General features: G+C 36.2%; 1 protein-coding gene across 1 annotated transcript; it reads right to left on the bottom strand.

Annotated features, from left to right (window-relative positions):
* Positions 1-1,938: 1,938 nt before the first annotated feature.
* LOC105032696 (uncharacterized) lies at positions 1,939-4,284 on the bottom strand. Its single transcript, XM_010907209.4, has 5 exons — positions 4,130-4,284; positions 3,769-4,042; positions 3,444-3,655; positions 3,243-3,330; positions 1,939-2,663 (listed from the first exon to the last, which is right to left on the bottom strand). Exons 1-5 carry the CDS (start codon positions 4,136-4,138, stop codon positions 2,164-2,166), a joined length of 1,083 nt encoding a protein of 360 aa, XP_010905511.1. The 5' UTR covers positions 4,139-4,284; the 3' UTR covers positions 1,939-2,163.
* Between the last annotated feature and the right edge of the window lie 15,403 nt (positions 4,285-19,687).

Below are 19,687 nucleotides of genomic sequence, written 5' to 3'. Positions count from 1 at the left end.
TAATGATCTTGCACCAACCAAACCTACCAATTTGTTGGGGTGGCAATGATAAGAACTCGTAAAATTTATCATATCCATATATAAATCCATTCAAAATTTTACCATCCGGATCCATTCTAAATATAGTTAAATATTTATTTAAAAATTTTAAATTTATTTCATCAAAAAATAGTAAATATAACAGATATTCCGGTCTGTCCAATTAATTTTAATTAGATTGGATCATTGGAGGTAGATCAGATGCTCAATCTAAAATTACAAAAAAAATTAAAAAAAAAAGAGAATAATGCCAACTAAAAATATGTATAAATAATTTGATAAATAATTTAAAATAAATAAATTTTATATTTTAGAGATAAAAATAGAGATTAGATGTCCTTAGGATATATTAGAAATTCAAGACCCCCGCAATATATATTTTTATAAAATTATATAAAAAATATATATTATAGATTACTAGATTTAGATGATAGGTATCCGAGGGTAATTTCCAAATCCATTCAAAATTTTATATCATTTTGTTTAATTAAATTTTTCAAAATTTGAAATAGAATGAATATCCGAAAAAAATTCATCTGCCTGCTATCCCTATCTCTATCTCTTTATAAAACGAGCCAAACCCCGAGCCCGTCCTCGGTCCGGTCCACCACATAAAATCCGGTTTATAACTACCCGTTCAGTCGGTGGGATTTTGTCCTTGTAAAAGTAACGCAGACCCCGCCCAAAGTTTTAGCTAAAACTGGGGCATGGGAGGGACCAGAATGTAAAGCTTTCATTAAAGCGGGTGATGCAAGCATTTTTGTCCTGTCACCCGTCCCAATCTCTTCCCCTTGGCTACCGGACTCTGACTTCGATCGCTATCCACAGATCTCCTCATGGTCTCGTCATATCAGCCGTCATTATTCTAAAAGTATCTGTATTTCTTTTTAAATTAAAAGCCTATGTTTCTTTTTACATATTGATGCATGATAGAATACCCGTCACCTTTTCCACCCAAAGGGCATGCAAAAAGAAATGCTCTTTTTACAAAATACTACCTAACTTTGGACATGATCCATAACTCCTGCTGAACATGTTCACTAGTACTCGATTATGTCTACACGAGAAAAGAATTAAGACAGTAATGAGTCGCATGACCAAAAATAAGTAGCTATAAAATAATTTTATTAGGTCAAGGTTGAGGTTTGGCCACATAAATTGCACCATGAAACCATACTGCATTACAAGAGCTGTTTGCAAGCATTATACTTAGCACTTGGATGTATTATGAAAAGGATGTGGTAACAAGGCTGATAAGGCTAGAAAAGTTGATAAGTACTTTAGCTTTGTAGCACTGAGACGTAGTGGCTAGCATTAGTGATGGATCACAATTGACCTGCCAAAGGGCACAAACGAATACCAAGAGGGAAGGTTGGAGCAAAATTGACAGAAGGGCATTTGAATATCACTAGTGCCCAACTCACGCTATCATATAGAAGGCTAAGATAAGATACTTCTCACACTTTACCCTGGTAGTGATAAAAAGCTTCATATTAAAGGCTGTACGTACCCATTGGCCACCTTTTGCCCGAACAAAGAGAACATAACAAACTCCATGCACACATGCATTTAATGGATATTAAAAGTTTGGCAATAATACAACATGCAGCCAAATCTAATCAAAGCTCAAATAAAACCAATCCATCCATATATAACTGTAATCACATAAAAGATGGAGATGGACCTAAAGCCCTGGGTCCTAACGCCTGCATAACCTGAGCAAAATACCAAACATAAATGTCATTTCCCTCACCTTCCTTTACTCACATTTCCAGAAGCTTCCCACCAAAACTTGGAACTAGTAAAAAATTTCTTACACAAAATACCAGCCCAAAGAGACCAACTAGAGCTTAACTAACATATCACTGGAAAGAAAGCACAAATATCCAAATTCTACAATTCGCCAAACAGATTTTTCTCATAAAATAACGAGATAAAGATGAAAGGAGATAAGAAAGGGGGCAAAAGGAAAGGGAAAAAAAAAGACAGAATACTTACATGGGAGAGAGGCAAAAAAAAAAAAAAAAGACCTCAAAAAGAGATACTTATTTCTAATTATATGTTTGCCGGGGTAGATACCGCAAAGAAATTTTTATCTCACCCACCCCCCGACATTCTCCATTTTTACATAACAGTACACGCGTTGGGGTTCTCATCGCTAAAGATCTGAGGGGGGTAAGGATAAGCCTGAGGGAGATAAGAGTGAGGGGGGTACGCGTATCCCACCCCGTATCTCGGATAGTAGTAGTAGAACTCGTTCTTCATCAAATCCACCACCTTTGCGGCGCCGCCGACGGCCGCCGCCGCAGCGTCCTCCGCCGCTCCACCGGTGCCCTCGTTTTCCTTCTCCTTCTCTCGACCGTCTCCACCGCCCTCCTTCTCATCCTTCTTCTCCCCCTCGGCCTTCTCGCCGCCCGCGTCGGCCTTCTTCTCGTCCTTGCCGCCGTCCTTGCCGTCGGCGGCCTTCTTCTCGTCGTCCGGCTTCTTCTCCACCGGCTCCTGCTTCACGACCACCGCGTGCTTCCCCGTCCGCTTGTAGACGTACTCCACCAGCTTCGCCGGGTCGACCACCCCGGTCACCGTGACCTGCGCAGCCTTCAGATCCGGCTCCACTGACTGGACCCCTGCTTCATTTCCCCCAGGAAAATCCAAATTCTTAGACCAATACCACAATATATCCACAAAAAAAAAAAAAAAAAAAAAAAAGGAGCTTTGGATCGAAATCTCTAAGGGAGAGAAGAGTTTCAAACACCGAGAGCAGAGAGAAAACCAGAGAAACCCACTGAATTCATCAAGAATACAATTTTTAAAAAAATTAAGGATGGGAACATGGCAGGTAACGCACGAATCACTTGGACCAAAGAGAGCATCACAGAAATCTATCTGAATCTGAATCCATTAAAGAACAAAAAAAGTGGAAGCTTTTCCTTAAATTTTTAAAATAGAATGAGTTAGAACAACTGGAACTAGAAAAGAAAAAATCCAGGGATGATACACTGAGTACTACTCTTAAAAAAAAAAAGAAAAAGAAAAAAAAAACCTTCTTTTTGCTATATTTTGAACCAGATCCAGAAGGAAAACATAAAAAATGCAGCTCGGATTCTAATATGAAAAAGGAACTTCCTTTTTTCTTTGGTATTTCAGAAAGAAAAAAAAAAATAAAGACTTTTTAAAAAGGGAAAAAGGGTGAAAGGAGGGATAACCTTTCATCTTTAGGATCCTTTTCTTAATCTCCTGGGAGCAGGCCTCGCAATGCATGTGGACCTTAAGCACCACTGCTATCACTGGTGGCTGGAGAGGAGAAGAAAACAGAGCTCAGAGAAACTATTAAGAAGAAAACAGAGCTAGCTTTGATAGATTGAGACGAAGAGAGATTAAGGAGAAAAGAGGATTAGTTAACCGACCTCCTCCTCCTTCTCCTCCGGCTTCGGTTTCTCTTCCTTCTTCTCCTCTTCCTTCTTCTCCGGCTTGGGCGGCGGCAGGGGAGTGAGAAGCTCCACCCTGCGGCCCGTCTTCTTCTGGACTCTTTCCACCACCTTCAACGGATCCTCCGCCGCCTTCTTCCCCTTCACCACCACCTTGTGGATCCTGCAGTCCGTCTTCACCTCCTCCACTCCTTCAACCACGACACAAAAAAAAGAAAAAAAGAAAAAAAAAATTATCTCGATTTTCCCCCAAAATTAACACAAAAAAAAGCGATTTTTAGATACAAAGAAGAGATTTTTATACCTTCGAATCCCTTCAAGCTGCGTTTCACCTTCCGAGCGCAGCCCTCGCAGTGCATGTAAACCTGCATCACGATCTCCTCCGGTGGAAGGGGAGGTGGTGCCGCCTCCCCCTTCTTCTCGTCCCCCCCACCGCCCTCCTTCTTCTCCCCCGCCCCTCCTCCTCCTCCGCCGCCGCCGTCATCCTTCTTCCCTTCCTCCGCATTCGCCTCCTCCTTCTTCTCCTCCGTCTCCTTCGGCTTCTCCTCCTTCTTCCCCTCCTCCGGCTTCTTCTCCTCCTGCCATCAAAATCACATATTTCCAATAAAATAATCGATAAAACCTTCTGCAAACGAAATCCGAAAAGAAACGGCTTCGGATTTCACCTCCCCCATCTCTCTCTCTGTGTGGCGTGGCAGCCCCGAGCTCAACCTTTCTGCAACGCCGGCGATGGAAGCGAAGCGATGCACAACGCCAGTTCCCTCCCCCTCCCTCTCTCGTTCGCTCTCTCGCGCCTCTTGTGGGGAAGAAGGCGGTAGTGGACTGACGTGGCATTAAATAGGCCGACACGTGCGCGATAGCGCACCGAATGTATATAAATCTCTATGCGAGATTTCAATCTGACGCTCCGTTGTCCACTGGAACCCATCCTGTCCGTCTATGTGGGGCGTCGTCAAATAGGAATGGCTTGGAGGATCTGTGCCGCCTTGCATGGACGGATGGGATGCGTTTGATTGAGAAAATATGCGGATGTATTTATTAAGTGGAGTACGAACTTTATGCGTGCGTGCAGAATGTAGATATGGGGTGCTCATCGTTTGTGGAAATCCGCCGTTGGTTTTTAACTATAATTCATGCTGTCCGTCCGTTTAATTTTTCGGGCTGTTCCAGCGAGTTCCCTCTTATCCTGTGACGCAGATTAGCCGATACTTGTCCAGAGTGTTCCTTCAGACTTCCGAGGGCGGGATGCGGCGTTCGACGGAGCGCCGCGTTTTTTTTTTTTTTTTCTTGATAAATCGAAAAATTAAATCATAAAAAATAAATAAAAAAATAAAATATTTAAAATTTAAAAAAAATTAAGCAAAAAAAATCTGAAATGAAATTTCATAATATAATATCACTATAATTAGCCACGTAAGATGTCATCCAATCAATTATATTCAATTCTCTGTAAATAAATATGAAAAAAAAAATAAATTTATGTACCATATTCAAATAATCTTGTAAAATGAGATAAAATTTATCATCAGCGGACGATGAATTTGAAAGCTATCTAATGATTATTAAAGAACTCCTTTCTAAATAAATTTAAGAAGCCCATAATATATGTGTAGTATAATGTAAAGCTTCTCTTGTAGGTAGTCATTCTGCTATTAAAATTGAAGTATTAAAAATTTCAACTCCATCTTATTACTAGAGTACTACTAGCACTTTTAATAATAAAGTTTAATTTTTAAAAAATATTTCTCTCCTATATACTGGCATTAAAGTTGATCTAGAGAAAGTAGAAGATAAAATGCAATGCTTGGCTATTTGGAGTTGTTCTGCGGGAAATGCTAACTCACGTTCAAAAGGAGAGGGGATTGATAAAAAGTTATTTAATATTTTAGATAAAAATATAATGAGAAATATTTGTTGCTAATTGAATACGTAGAAACGACTTATCTTGCATGAAAATTATTAAAAATTTCAAGATGTAGATGCATTTAGTGGTGACCTGAATGCCTTCATGTTCATTTTATTTTTTTAATTTTTTATTATATGCCATGAGATGAACCGGATCAAATTGATCAATTCTAACAATAAAATATGAGCCTGACATTGATAATTTGAGTCATAAAATATAATCTACTATCTCTAAATGATTTGTATATTAAAAATTATATTATTTAAATATAAAAAAAATCATATGATTTGGAAGGTTGGCATATGCATTTATGAAATGGTTCAAAATAGATAATTTAAATAACACAAGATAACACAAAGATTTGGCATCACTTTGATCATATCGGTAATTATTTCAAAAAAATTAAAAAAAAAAAAGATAATGATGGCTAAAGAGCTAGTGATAGTGGTGGCAAAAGAGTGGCAGTGATAATTGTAAAAATGTTAGCAATATGGTTGTGGTGCGAAATAGTACCACGGGCATCAATGAAATAGTTATAGCTATGATAATGATGATAGTTTGGTAGAGGTTATAATGATAGTAGCGATAACTATGATTATAGTAGTGACGGTGCTGTGAAGATGACTACAGCAATAGTTTAAATGATGGTAATAGAAAAATATAGTGAAGATGATGGTGACAATTGTGGTAATAATAGCAGCGATGAAAATGGGAGCAAAAATGACGATGAAAGCAGTGCCAATAATAGCGATAAAAAATAAAAATTTCTCATTAAAAAAAGAAAAAACAAGAATTTCTTACTTTTTAATAATAATAAATCTCAAAATATAAAAATAATGTAATATCATAAATATATTTTTGCTTTGATTTTTTTTGAATTTTAAAATAAAAAATTAATGGTATCAAATGAGATCCAAGGATCTCCTAATCATAGAATATTTTGTACATAAATAATTTAAAGATTGTTGCCACATCTAAAGGTTTAAATTATTAGCCTGGAGTGCTATCGTTTAGTTAGGACTGACTGATATGAAATATGGTTAATAAAATTCTAAACCACCTCTCTTTTAATAAATCCATTATGTCTCTTTAATGTTGTATGCATATTATAAGCTATGGGTAGCTATGGTTTTGTCTTTGGCAACGAATAAATTTACTCTAAAATTTGGCTAGCATGATTGGCTGTAATCTCTATTTTCTTTGAAGAGAGAGAGAGAGAGAGAGAGAATGAACAAAAGGAGATGAATTTGCTAATTAAAAATATTTGGATTCATCAACGCATATCTGTTGAGCCAACAATTTAGCCCAAAAAGTTTGCACTGCAATAGTGAAGATAATAGTTATACTTTGAAATCATCCTAGGCTATTACATAACTACTTTGGGCTAACATATATGGCTATCTTTTATTACAATCTAATATTCAATGAACTAGCTTGCAACCCAGTAACTGAATAATAATGCCATGGCTACCATTATTTGATTTTTTTTCAAAAATATTGGATATTGTACATATTCTTGAATTTTGAAATAACAACAATGTGATTCAATAATAGTTTTGCATAGTCATAAACTTGTAAATTAAATACGGGGTTATGTCACAAAAAATATGGGAGGAGGGGGGCATAAGGTATCCTTTCTTATCCCATTCGAAAAGATACTACCCTCATAATTATCTATGACTGTTCTTACTATCGGAAAGCGCCTATTAATAGAAATGGCTACTAGTTACTTTTATGATGTCATCTAATTCTTGCTATCATGGGTGTATCATATCTTATAATCATCACAACCTTAACCATAACATTATGATGATTATTATTTGTAGCCTTCACGGTGAAAGATGTTTGGTACTTGGATATTAACATCCACACAAAGATTAATTAGCAAAATTATCTAGACAACAAGTAACTAAATTCTTTTGATTCAACGTTTAAAAGTGCACCATCTAAAATGGCCAATTCTAACTAGATTAACCAAAATCTTTAAGATTTCACTATAACAAGAGATCATCATGTGAAGAATGTGCAAAAAAAATTTGAAGAATTTCACTATTTGACACAAACAACAAATTATAGTATCAAAATGAGAAAAAAATTCCTACCAAGTTATCTTAATTTTGCTAGATGGCATCCTTCTCTATTTGTGAGAGATCTAGGATTATCCTAGCGGTGGTGTCTCCACTATATTTCTCAATAAAAGTAACTTGTTGTAGAGCTGTTCCTTATATTTGTAGCATGAACTGGAGTTTAACCAATTAAATATTTCCGCAACAATTGTATTTTTCATTTATCACAATTTCATTTCAAGTATATATGATATAATATATTTCTATTTGCACTATGGTAATTAATATACCTATTTATCTGCAACATTTCATTTATCAATCAAATTAATGGTGGAACCTTGCATCATAAATAACTAGTCTAATGCAATTCTAAAATAAATTATGGTTGTCCAGACCTATTTCACCTTCCAATCTTTTATTCTTTCCGGTCAATGGCAAGCCAATCTGCCATTTGCTTTGATATATAATGTTAAGATAGTAAGTCATACTTCGTTAATAATGTTAAGCTGCAGTAACAGAAGAAATCTAGAGCTCCTCGTTATGATCAACTTATTGCATTAGAAAACTTTATGAAACAGAAGGAGTGCAAGGATCTTGTTGATTATTTTTTAATCAACAGAAGCATATGGGAATGCTAAATGATTATTTTATGATTAATGGGAAATGGTGCAAGGAGAAGGGACATTTGGTTTGCTATTTTAAAGCATGATAATGTGATCATGGTAGACTCCAAGATCTAAATCTTAACATTATCAATGAAGGGTTTTACAATCTACAAATATCTGACAGAAGTATGTTGGGATTAGATTATTTTAAACCATTAACCCATGACTCCAATTATAACATATCTATGAGCAGTCATGGTAGTTTAAGATAAAAAATAAATATACAAGTTGGTCACATGCCATTGCACATGAACAGAGAATGTTGTTTGAGCCAAATCATATGCACATGGGAGTTTTTGAATTTGACCTCTTGTCTACCTGCAGAATAACTTCACCAACAAACATTGAGATCCAAGCTGAAAGGAACAGATCAGCTGTTGGGGCTCCTGCATCATAACAGATGGAGGACCACCAAGATTAGTAGCACTGATGTTAATTATTGAGAGGGGCCTCCACATACCACATTGCTTGACATGTCCTTGATACATCGGGTTAGATTAATTGGATGCATGAGGAAAGGTTCATGAACTTAGATGCCTGCAGAAGCAGACCCATTTTGATCTTTGAGCCAGAGGATTTAATTCCATGTTCATTCTAGTTGCTTAGACTTCTGTCAAATACCTTTTTGAACCATGTTCACAGTATTTTAATACTAAACCATAAACACATATGATGAGTCATGTGTTTGTTTTATTTTCAAATATAACAAAAACACCGTCATCGTTTGCGTACAAAAGGCTTCACCTAATGTGTTAATAATTAAGGGAAGAAGAGTTTTAATGAATATATATATAAGGATCCATGTTGATATGTATTTAGTCTTACATTAGTTATGCTATAGAATCAAGGAATTCAAATAATACCATTCAGCTAGTCTTTGTGGATAAGATACTGGTTTGTTACAACTTGTGATCCCATGAACCATTTGATTGAGATGTGCTCAATTAAAGGGTTTTGGTTCATGTGAATTGATATATGCACTTTCTTTTTCGGTTGATATTCTTATCTCTTTTGTTTATGTGAAATGCTGAACCATAACAACTCTATTCTAACAAAGTACCTTAAGGGTAAATCAAATCCTCAGTACTAGATTTAGGATATCTGCCAAAATTGTTGTCGACTCCCACATATAAGATACAAATTTGCCATTGTTCACTTGTATTACAGTTGATAGTAGAAAGCAAAATAGCCCTGTTTTTTCCAGCTTTTCTATATCTTTTTAAAATAGTGAACCCAAATGCATTCAGTTATTAATAGTTAAGGATTATTGTCCTTTTCAAGGAAATTTGTAGAGATTCCAACTAAGTCATAATAGCTAGAGGAATTACAGAAGAGAGCAACAGTCCAGGAGGAAGGAACCAAATCTGATTAACAGAATGGAACAAAAACTCAGGTAGATCCGGAAACACATATTTCGAGCTTAGACATGACAAAAAAACATGAAAGAGAGGCCAAAACTAAGCCATGGAGTAGAACCTTTCTTAGACCTTACTCTTACAATCTCATACAACTTATCCAGCATTTTTATCTTGCCAGCTAATGATATGATGATACTCATGTCATTGAGGAAATTGAAACACAATCATTCAAATTAATAAGATATTTGTTCAGAAATAGGTTTTTAATTTATCACAATTATTTAGGTCTGAATATATTGAGGCATGCACCATTCAAAGCTCAAAACCAGAATCACTTGTTGCCGACCAGAAGTTTAGGGTTTTGGATTTAGGTTACACCTGGACAAACCCCAATTCAGGACCTAAGATTAAGCTAGAGAAAAAGCCATGCACCAAATCAAGTCAGGTCAATTGAAACATGCCAACAGGAAGCAGCTCAATTGTTGGAACCTGTGACCATGTACTGAATGATCCACTTAGGAAGAGGTGGTGTTAAAATTACCACATGGACTCTTTTACCCTACTGTGGCTTCAAGATCATGCTGCAGGTGTTAAAGTGGTACCTTTTTCCATATGCTTTGCCAATTTGTGGTCAAGCTACAAAGGTTGGGCCAAGCAAATGAAGTGTGTGAACCACAAATCAAAAGTCAGAGTACTAAATGAATCGCTGGGATAAGGGGAATGCCGACAATACCACAAGGACCTTGTACCATATTTGTGACTTCAAATAGTCCCTCAGAAAAAAAAAAAAAAAAAAAAAAGGCTTCAAATCATTCCATAGATGTTGCATGAATCTTGTTTCCATAGCCTTTGCAAATTTAGACCACCTTCTCAAATCAAATTTTGCCGACAAATAGTAAAACATGACAGGACTAGGGAGTTACATCTCCCATGTTGTTTGCCAATTGGCGGTTAGCACGGCAGGATTCATGGAACCATGTCTATTCTCAACGACCATCAATCAACTGTGCATCATCTAAGCATTATAAACATTGTAGGTGGTGGTTATCTTACCGCATGAGATGTTCCATCCCTAACCACTTTTCCTAGATTAGATATTCGAATATGGATCAGATAGATACCAATACATATCCATATCTATATCGGTATACAAATCTATTTTTATTTTCATGTATGGATATATTTAAAAATAGATTCAAATGGCATCATCTGGAAATAAAAGTGGACACATGGAACCTAATGGATGTTGCAATTAGAACATATGTTTGAATTTCTGCTTAAGCCTAGAAGTGGTTTCATCCACTTAGGTTGGCCATTCAACCCATCCGACAATTGTTGGCACAAAAGGCTCCCTTAGGATTTACTTTTCGCAGTTTGTCATAAAAGGTACAATAAAGGTCGCCAGATAACCAACCTAATTCAAAATTGATCTCGTAAGATTTCAAAAAAGTTCTCTAATTTCTTCCAAAAGCAAATGGATCTTCATTTGCTTCTTCCAGAGCCAGGATAGTGAGAAAGGTCGATAAAGGCATTTCAAAAATAGATCTGATTCTATATTTGCTTATTTTATTTGAAGAAAGGGTAGATCCAAAAGAATTGATATTTTTCTTTAGTTGCTAAATGTTGGTTAGATTGAGCAATGTGTTGTATTTCAAATTCTCATTTCTAATAAAAACAAAATGATTTATGATTGATAAGAAGATCTTTTGACCAATTAGATAGAATTTCTTACTCAAGCAAAAATAGATCTCGTGAAATGATATTGAATATTTGACAATATATTTCGTATCTTACTACAAAATTGATCTTTATTTACCAACCCATACATTGTCTAATCAAATCAAATTTTCTATCGACACATTCCTCAAAAATCTAATTCCTCCTAATTCTTTCCCAACTAACTAAGACATCTTAGTGCAATTGCCACATAAATCGAGTAGAATCTTGCAACAAAAATACTCCACTTGCTTCTTGAGAAGAGATGAAAAACATTCTCAATGTCAATTAATTATCTCACCTCATTATTGTTCAAGAAAAACCTCCACTTAAATTACCCTTTTTTCATGAAAAACTTATATGGAAACAAATAAACTCGTCCCTAAAATTTCAAATAGCCATCCCAAATTCAAGTTGATTATATTTTACGAAAAGCTTTACTGCTAATTATCAATGGATATAAATTTGTGGCGATTGAGTGCAATAAATGGTTCGCAATATTCATTGGTCCTCAGGAAAAGCCATCGGTTCCCTGCCACTGAATGCTAGATGATAAATCAATGCATGTCAACCATGGAACTCTGCCCAAGACTTGGGCCCACTTAGGGCCCAAAAGGGAATCCTAAACCATCACGCAGCCACTGCAGCAGGGAATCTTAACTTAATACCCAAACCAGCTGAGGTATCACAATTCCAATTTGGATTGACAGGTGGGGCATCACCGGCTGAGCTCCTCCGTTTCCAGACAAGACTGTAGGCCTGTCTTGATGGATCAGTGGAGATATGGGCTGTGGCCCGTGAACTCACAGGAACAGCATATGGAGAGGGAGGCTGGAGACAATGGAGGTATGTGGGCAGAAGCATGTGAGAATGTAAGGGAACTAGTGAAGATATGTTTGATCCATTGTGGCGCCAAATGTCGCCGTACCACGAAAGCATCAGCATTGGACCAGCTGAGCTGCTTGCACCATACCTTCGATGTAACCATAAAATGATAGAGCCATGACACTGCCATCTTCGCAAAGGTGTCCATGGGTTACCATGTCTATGAGTTGGCTATTTAGACGAATGATTCCAAAAATCTTGCTCTTGCTCTGCCTGCACCTTCATCTTGATGCTTGTTAAAATCATCTATTTTGACACAAGAAGAATGACAGTTTTTGGAGGCCAATCAAGTTATTTTTGCATTCATGTTTTGACTGAAACATACTGTTATAATCTCTTGCAGTGATCACTTATGTTGTAATGAAACAAGCTTTAGAATGTTCAGAAATTAATTCCTCTTAAATGCAATTAGACAACCATTAGATGCCTGAAAGAGACAAACAAAAGGGTTGAAACCTTCCGGTGGAGAATTTAGCTTATAATTTCTGACATATGAGGGTGAAAACAGAAAAGTAAAATGGTGGACCACCAAAAATATATTCCTGGACCCTTCTATTTTGCTGAAGGTGGAATCCAAACATAACTGTCTTGGTACAACCACCGGAAGATTTTACTATCTGAGCTACCTAATTTGTTTACCCAATGCAATGCTATATTCTGCTCTGCTATGATATAGAGAACTCCACTCATGCAGCAAACATTGCAGAAAATATGGGGAAAAAAAAAATCACATCAAGCAAGCATGCTCTCATGAATATGCAAAATAAAATAAGAATCAAACAAATCATATGATTATAATTTTTCATGAATTAAATCAATTTGCAACATGATTCTGGCTTTGGTCTCCATTAATTTTTGGTAATTCTTTGCCAAAATATTTACTGCCTCTTTTTGGGAGAAAAAATAATTTCTATAGTTCTTTATGCCAAAATAAATCACAAATGCTAACAGAATGGAGTTAACATGAATTGCATTCAAAAAAAAAAAACAGAGGGAGAGAGATAGAGTAGTGACAGCAACCTGTTAAGCTAAACCACTTACAATATGCCTGATCCTATGCAATCCAAGTGAATTCAAACTTCAGTGGAGTATGTTGTTAATCACAAGCCCAAGTTGGAAGCAAGATCAGCAATCAACAATGTGCATGCAGACAATTCTTCCAACAAAGAAAAGCATATACATGCAAAAGAAAAATACGTAAATCATGCTTTGAGCTTTTGTCATTTACAGCAAATGCATGCCAAGCAGAACCTTCAAAAAGTGCAAATAGGTCCCAGCTAGCATTACCCATGAATTAATACTTGGTCGGTGTTACAGGCTTACAAACCAACACAATGACCCATCAATGCCTTTTTCAGTTGATTCAGTATGTCTACCAAGTTTATACCTTGAGAGCCTTCCATGGTACCATGCCACATTTAAACATTTTTACAAAAGCTGATTGGAAGGATGAGAAGGAATCTGCTCGCCTATATAGTGAATATACCTCTACCACTTTGATCACCTTGTCCAACAGTTAGGCACTGAAATAAAGAGGTACAGGGTGTGGAGCTCATATATGTCTGTCCTGGGGCCATTATGACAATGGTGGTGTGATCCAGCCAGGCTCTTCCCCATCAGAAAGGAGACAACACATGTCTCATTTATCTCCCCAAACAACCCCACCTCCATAACAAAAATCTTGCCATGAATGCACCCTTGTCCTTATTACCTCATGTGTTGTCTCCTTTCATTTTAACATGGGAGCATCCTTTGAATAACTAGAGGATGAGTGGCATGAATTTCCTGCTTCTCTTCCTTCCCTCGCCAACTACAAAATATTGTGGAAAGCTTTTATAGAGTCGACATTTGGATGTGGATCTGGTGCAAATATTTTGGACTCGCCACCTCTATAATTGTTAAGTCCCTTCATAGGTTTCCTAATTGGGTCTCAACTTCTCCCTCATATTCCTCGAACTTTTTAGTGGTTTGGATTTGTGCAGCTAAATACACAACCAAATCTTGAAAAGTCATTGATAAAGGTGATGACATGATTGATTCCCCAAATGTATCTTAACCCTCATGGGTCCACACATAACGGAATGAATAACTTCTAACAAATTTTTAATATGTCAATTTTTCTTAAATGGCCTCTTAGTCATTTAAGAAGCAACCCATGGGTTCTTGGAGTTTTAGTTAGTCCATGTAGGATTTGTGCAAGAACTATGGAGATCCAGTCTAAGAATCTTGGCCATCTATCTATGTTATGTGCAGTGGTGGCCTGTGATTGTATAAACCTCAAGCAGTCACTATAAGAAAAAAAACTATTAGCAACGGCTAATTGCCATCGCTAATCAGGGTCGGCCCTAGGGCAGGTCAAATAGGACGATCTCCCCAGGCCTCAGGTCAGGTATTGATGTTCCAATGAGATGCAATGATGGCTTCTATAATATTATAACAAGAGAAATAATTAAATAGATTAATGGTGGGTTTTACACGCTGCTTAATGAATATATCTATAGAAAATTATTGCATGTAGGTTAATTTTTCAATGATAATTAATATTTAAAGTATGTTAATTTTTAATAGAGAAGATCCCATTTTTTTCATTTGGCCCCAAGTCTTAAAAATGTCAGGACTGGTCCTGTTGCTAATAGTCAGTTTGCCATCGCTAAAAATCCGACGGAAATAACCTCATTGCTAATTACCATTATTAGCGACGGTAAATCCACCGTCACTAATAAAGGTAATTAGCGACAAAGTTTTGTCGCTAATAATTTTAATTTTTTTTCTTAATTAAACTGTTAGAAAACTATTAGCGATGGTGATTTCGTCGCTACTACCATCGCTAATAATTTTTTTATTTTTTTAATTAAAATTTAAAAAAACTGTTAGTGACGTTAGTTTGCATCGCTAATATCATTGCTAATAGTTTTTAATTCTTTTAAAAATTCATAATTAAATATTTCAAAACTTGCTTTAATCATAGTAACTAGCAATAATATTTTTTAAAATATATTATAAATAAGATAAAAATTATGTAATATAATCATAAATATAAAATTAATTATACTATATTAAAAATATAAATTATATAATTTTACATACAGATACTGTTTTACAAGTATCAAAATTGCATACATATAAAAAAAAATCATGTACGATCCTCTTCCTCATCCTCCTCATCCTCCTTCTGCTCTTGTATATCCTCTTCAGCAGCTGGTGGATGAGAGTTGGATATCTCAGAATCTTGTAATAAAGAAAAATAAAATATTATTAATAAATTTTGATACAAAAGTATATATGTCGATACGATGACGTATATTTCGATATACTATTTTGATTCTCGAACAGATTATTACTACATATTTCATTCGATGATACGGAGCTATAAATTCTCCCGGTCCATCATTTGGATGGTTAGATTGAATTTTTACCCCATATATCTTCCTTCCAGACTCAAATCTAAACATGTGAAGCTTCTAAATATAAAAATTTAAAACAAGTAAAAAAAAAATTATAAACTTACTTGTTGTAATGGCTGTGACAACAAGTCCAACTGATCATGCAGATACAGTTCTCAGAGAATTTCAACGATCGTATCGCAGATGGCGTCTCGACAGCTCTAAGATCGCTGGCACCAAAATCTCTGCATGACCTCCTCCACATGTACGTCAGCCCATGTCTGGATCATTAAGCTCTAAGAAGAGGACGTCGATAAAGATCCTCGAGTTGGTGGAGGATCGAAGCTGTGGCCGAATCCTATGACCCGACTCCTACTCACCCCTCCAATGGCCTTGAGCCATCCCTCGAAGTCATAGAGGGACTGAGAGGATAGGTTCTCACTGTGCTGTGATATGAGATACTCCATTAAATTTATCTAAACAATTTAAAAATTTATTAGTTCATATATATTAGTATATATAAAAACTTAATAAATAATATTTTAAGTTATTACCATGATTTGTCGAGATCGAGGATCTAAATAATCATCAATCCTTTTAAAATGATATGTGACCTCCTATATCTGTAGCTGCCCTGGTGCACGATCCAGCTACCGTGTCTGTAATAAATAAATAATAAAATTAAATTAATTAAAACATACATATGATTAATTCAATATGAAATTAATTTAAGTGTAGAAGTTTTACCAATCTATCGATCATAATATGTGTGCCAATGGAGCTGCCAGTGTGCTTGATCGGATGTTACTGGACAGACCAATTCTGTCATGTCCTTTGTTGCCTATCAGAGTACTCCTCAATACTCCACTGATCGTAGAGGGCCTCCCATATGTCCGCTTGTATCCAGTGACCTGTGTAAGATTTTCAGTTTGATGGTGACTCGAAACTGGAGTGCTCTATGACAGACTGTCGAAGGCTGTACAGCCTATCCCAAAACCTCTATATGGCCACCTCCTCGAAGGTTCGACGGCCAACCTCCTCATCTTGAGGAGTCTCAAATCGATAGTACCCTTGCAAGTAGAAGCAACCATATATTAATAAATAGAATACAAACCTATCGTGAATTTAAAAATTAAACATCTTTGACTTACCAGGAATAGTGTAGAAAATATTATTGAATATATTTTTTTCAATATGCATAACATCAAGATTATGATGGATCAAATTGGTCAATCGGTACAGCAATTCCCAAAAGAAGCTGTGCTTCATCCAATTATGAATTCTACCAAACCCCTAAGATTTTTGCTTGTCAAATAGTATGACAAACTGGACTTTGTCTATTTAGGACACCCTCTAAAACACTTCCATACCACTGAGACGCAGGGGTGCACGGTCTTTTTCTATCTTATTCCTCATGAAACTGCCCCACTGCTTTCGAAAAGGATGATGCTCGGGAAAAAAATGACGATGACAATTGAACCAACAGGGCTTGCGAACATGCTCAAGTTGAAACGATTTTGTATTCTTCATGTAATAGGACATGCTAGTTTTCCATGAGTACTCCATCCCGACAGCATCCCATAAGCAGAAAAATCACTAATGATCCACATCAATATAGTCTTTATTACAAAATTTTACTTCTTTAATATATTAAATGTACGTATGCCATCGGACTATAAAAATTTTAGCTCATCAATAAGAGGCCTTAGATATACATTAATGCTTCTATCAGGGTGTCATGGTCCAGGAATAACTAATATAAGAAAGATGTTATGTTCTTTCATGCACATCCCAGATGGTAGATTGTATGAAGTAATAAAGACCGACCAACATAAATAAGGAGCTACTGCATGATTGAATGGTGTAAACCTATCCGTAGACAGACCCAGTCAGACAATGTATGATTCTTGAGCAAATAAAGGATGGCAAGCATCAAATTTCTTTTATGCCTCACTATTCAATGGATGACTCATCACATTAGTGTGCTTGCGAATTTCTTCTTTATGCCATCTTATCTATCTGGTAGTACTCTTAGACAAATAAAGCTTTCGAAGCCTAAGAGTGAGGGAAAGGTATCGAAGAACTTTATATGGTATGTCCTTCTGATTTCTATCTTCTTGTGTCGACTTAAATCGGCTTTCACTATATATATCACATGTACTCTTCAGTTGGTCCTCGTTGTAGAAAAGCATGTAATCATTATGGCATACATCTATTTTTTCGTATCCCATGTCTAACCTTTTCACCATTTTCTTTGAAGCATAGAGGCTCCCAACAAGCTTCTCATCCTTCGGTAGCATCTTCTTTATTATTGCTATCATTTCATCATAACAATTGGCCGTCATATTAAACTTGACCTTCAAGTTCAACAACTCTGACATAGTTGATAATATAGTATGTATTTCACATCCTGACCATAATGGTTTATCAGTATCTTTCAGCATATAATAGAAATCGTCACTACCAGCTTCTGGATCATCCTCCATATCCCAATCAAATTTTGGATCAGCTGCATCCGTAACCATATCTACCATTCTGTCTGTCCCTATCCTGTTGAGGACTTCTAACCTTTGTAGTTATCTCCCACATCTTCTTATGCAGATACCAATGTTTGTAGTTTGGCATAAATCCACTCCTATATAAATGGGCAATAATTGTATCGCTATCAAATATTTCTCTATTGACACATCTCTTATGAGGACAATGAGCCCATCTTTGAACTAAAAGTGCAGTATTCCCAAAAGCATAATCACAGAAATATTTGACACCCTCCTTAGATTCAGCAGAAATCACCTCATTGACTGTTCGATGGTCCATCCAACTACGGTCCATGGCACACTATCCAAGAATTCTGCATATAAAAATACAAGATAAAATACTTATCAAATATTTTATCATATAAAATGGCTTACATAATAAATGTATTCTATCATCAACTAATAGATATAGAAAGTCCTACCCCATTCAAAAATTTTATTAATTCTGTAGGTCAATTACAGTAATCAAATGATATGTAATATGGGCCAAAAAAAATTTTGACAGTATTTTTTCTTAGTTCTCCCCATACGACTGAAAATGTGTGAGGAAAACTAAAAAAAATATTATCCAAAATTTTTCTCGAACTCTCAATAAACTATTTAATTACTATAATTATCTATAGAATTAATTGTAATTCTCAAATTATTCAAATTGGATAGTCAAGTGATCAATATACATAATTCTCCAATCCGTACAAAAATATATAAATGTATGGATATCGTAGAATATGTACATTAATCAAATGACGGATCTATCATTATATGCAATACAATACTTTTAAAATTTTTAAAATATTGGATTTCTAAAGACATCATTGCAAATGTAGACAGTCGAGATGCACATCCCGTGCATGTGGACTTGGAACGTGCCAGACGACTAGGTCATGCAAACACACTAATATGGCATCTAGACAAATCCCATTCTAGAGATTTCAAAGTACCGAGCGGGATTGCAAATAGGGTTGGAAATGGGCCAGGATGGGCGAGGCCTAACCTTTCTTATGTCCGATCCAAAAAATTTTTCGAACTTCGGACCGGGTCTGGGGTCTAGAGTCCAATTATCAAGCTACTCCGACCACCATTGAAGTAGATGGGCAGGCTCGAACCGATTCGATGGTGGCCCAATCTCGAATCTTTACCATCAAAGGCAGTAGGGCTGCTCTCATCGGAGAGCTTCCTAAAGTAGTTCCACCTTTTAAAAATAATATTAATTTAAATAATAATATTAATAATAATATTAATAATATTATTAATTTAAATATTATTAATATTAATTTCAATAATATTATTAATAATGTTATTAATAATATTATTAATATTTAAATTAATAATATTTAAATTTAAATATTATTAATTTAAAATTAATCAGATAAATATAATTTTAAATATTAAAAATTTAAAAGGCTGGGAATGGGTTGTGGCGACGGCGTCGCCGCTGCTAAAAATCACTTGGTGGCTTCGACGGTGGTGTCGATCCAACGATGGATCAACGATAGGTCCGACGCGGATCCGATGATGGGTCGATGGTGCGGTGCTCTGGTGACTGGGCATCTGAAGGGGGAGGGGCAGGGGGAGAAGGGGGACGCGGTCGCGAGTTCGGTCCGGCAAAGGGAGGGGCGGGGGGAGAAGGGGGAGGCAGCGCAGTGGCTGATTCGATAAGTGGAGGGGCAGTCTGGTGAAGGGGGAGGTGGCAGCAAAAGGAGCACG

The sequence above is a fragment of the Elaeis guineensis genome, chromosome 9 (genome assembly GCF_000442705.2).
Source record: "Elaeis guineensis isolate ETL-2024a chromosome 9, EG11, whole genome shotgun sequence".
In the NCBI taxonomy this organism is placed as follows: Eukaryota; Viridiplantae; Streptophyta; class Magnoliopsida; order Arecales; family Arecaceae; genus Elaeis; species Elaeis guineensis.
This window is presented reverse-complemented; position numbering and strand designations above follow the sequence as displayed.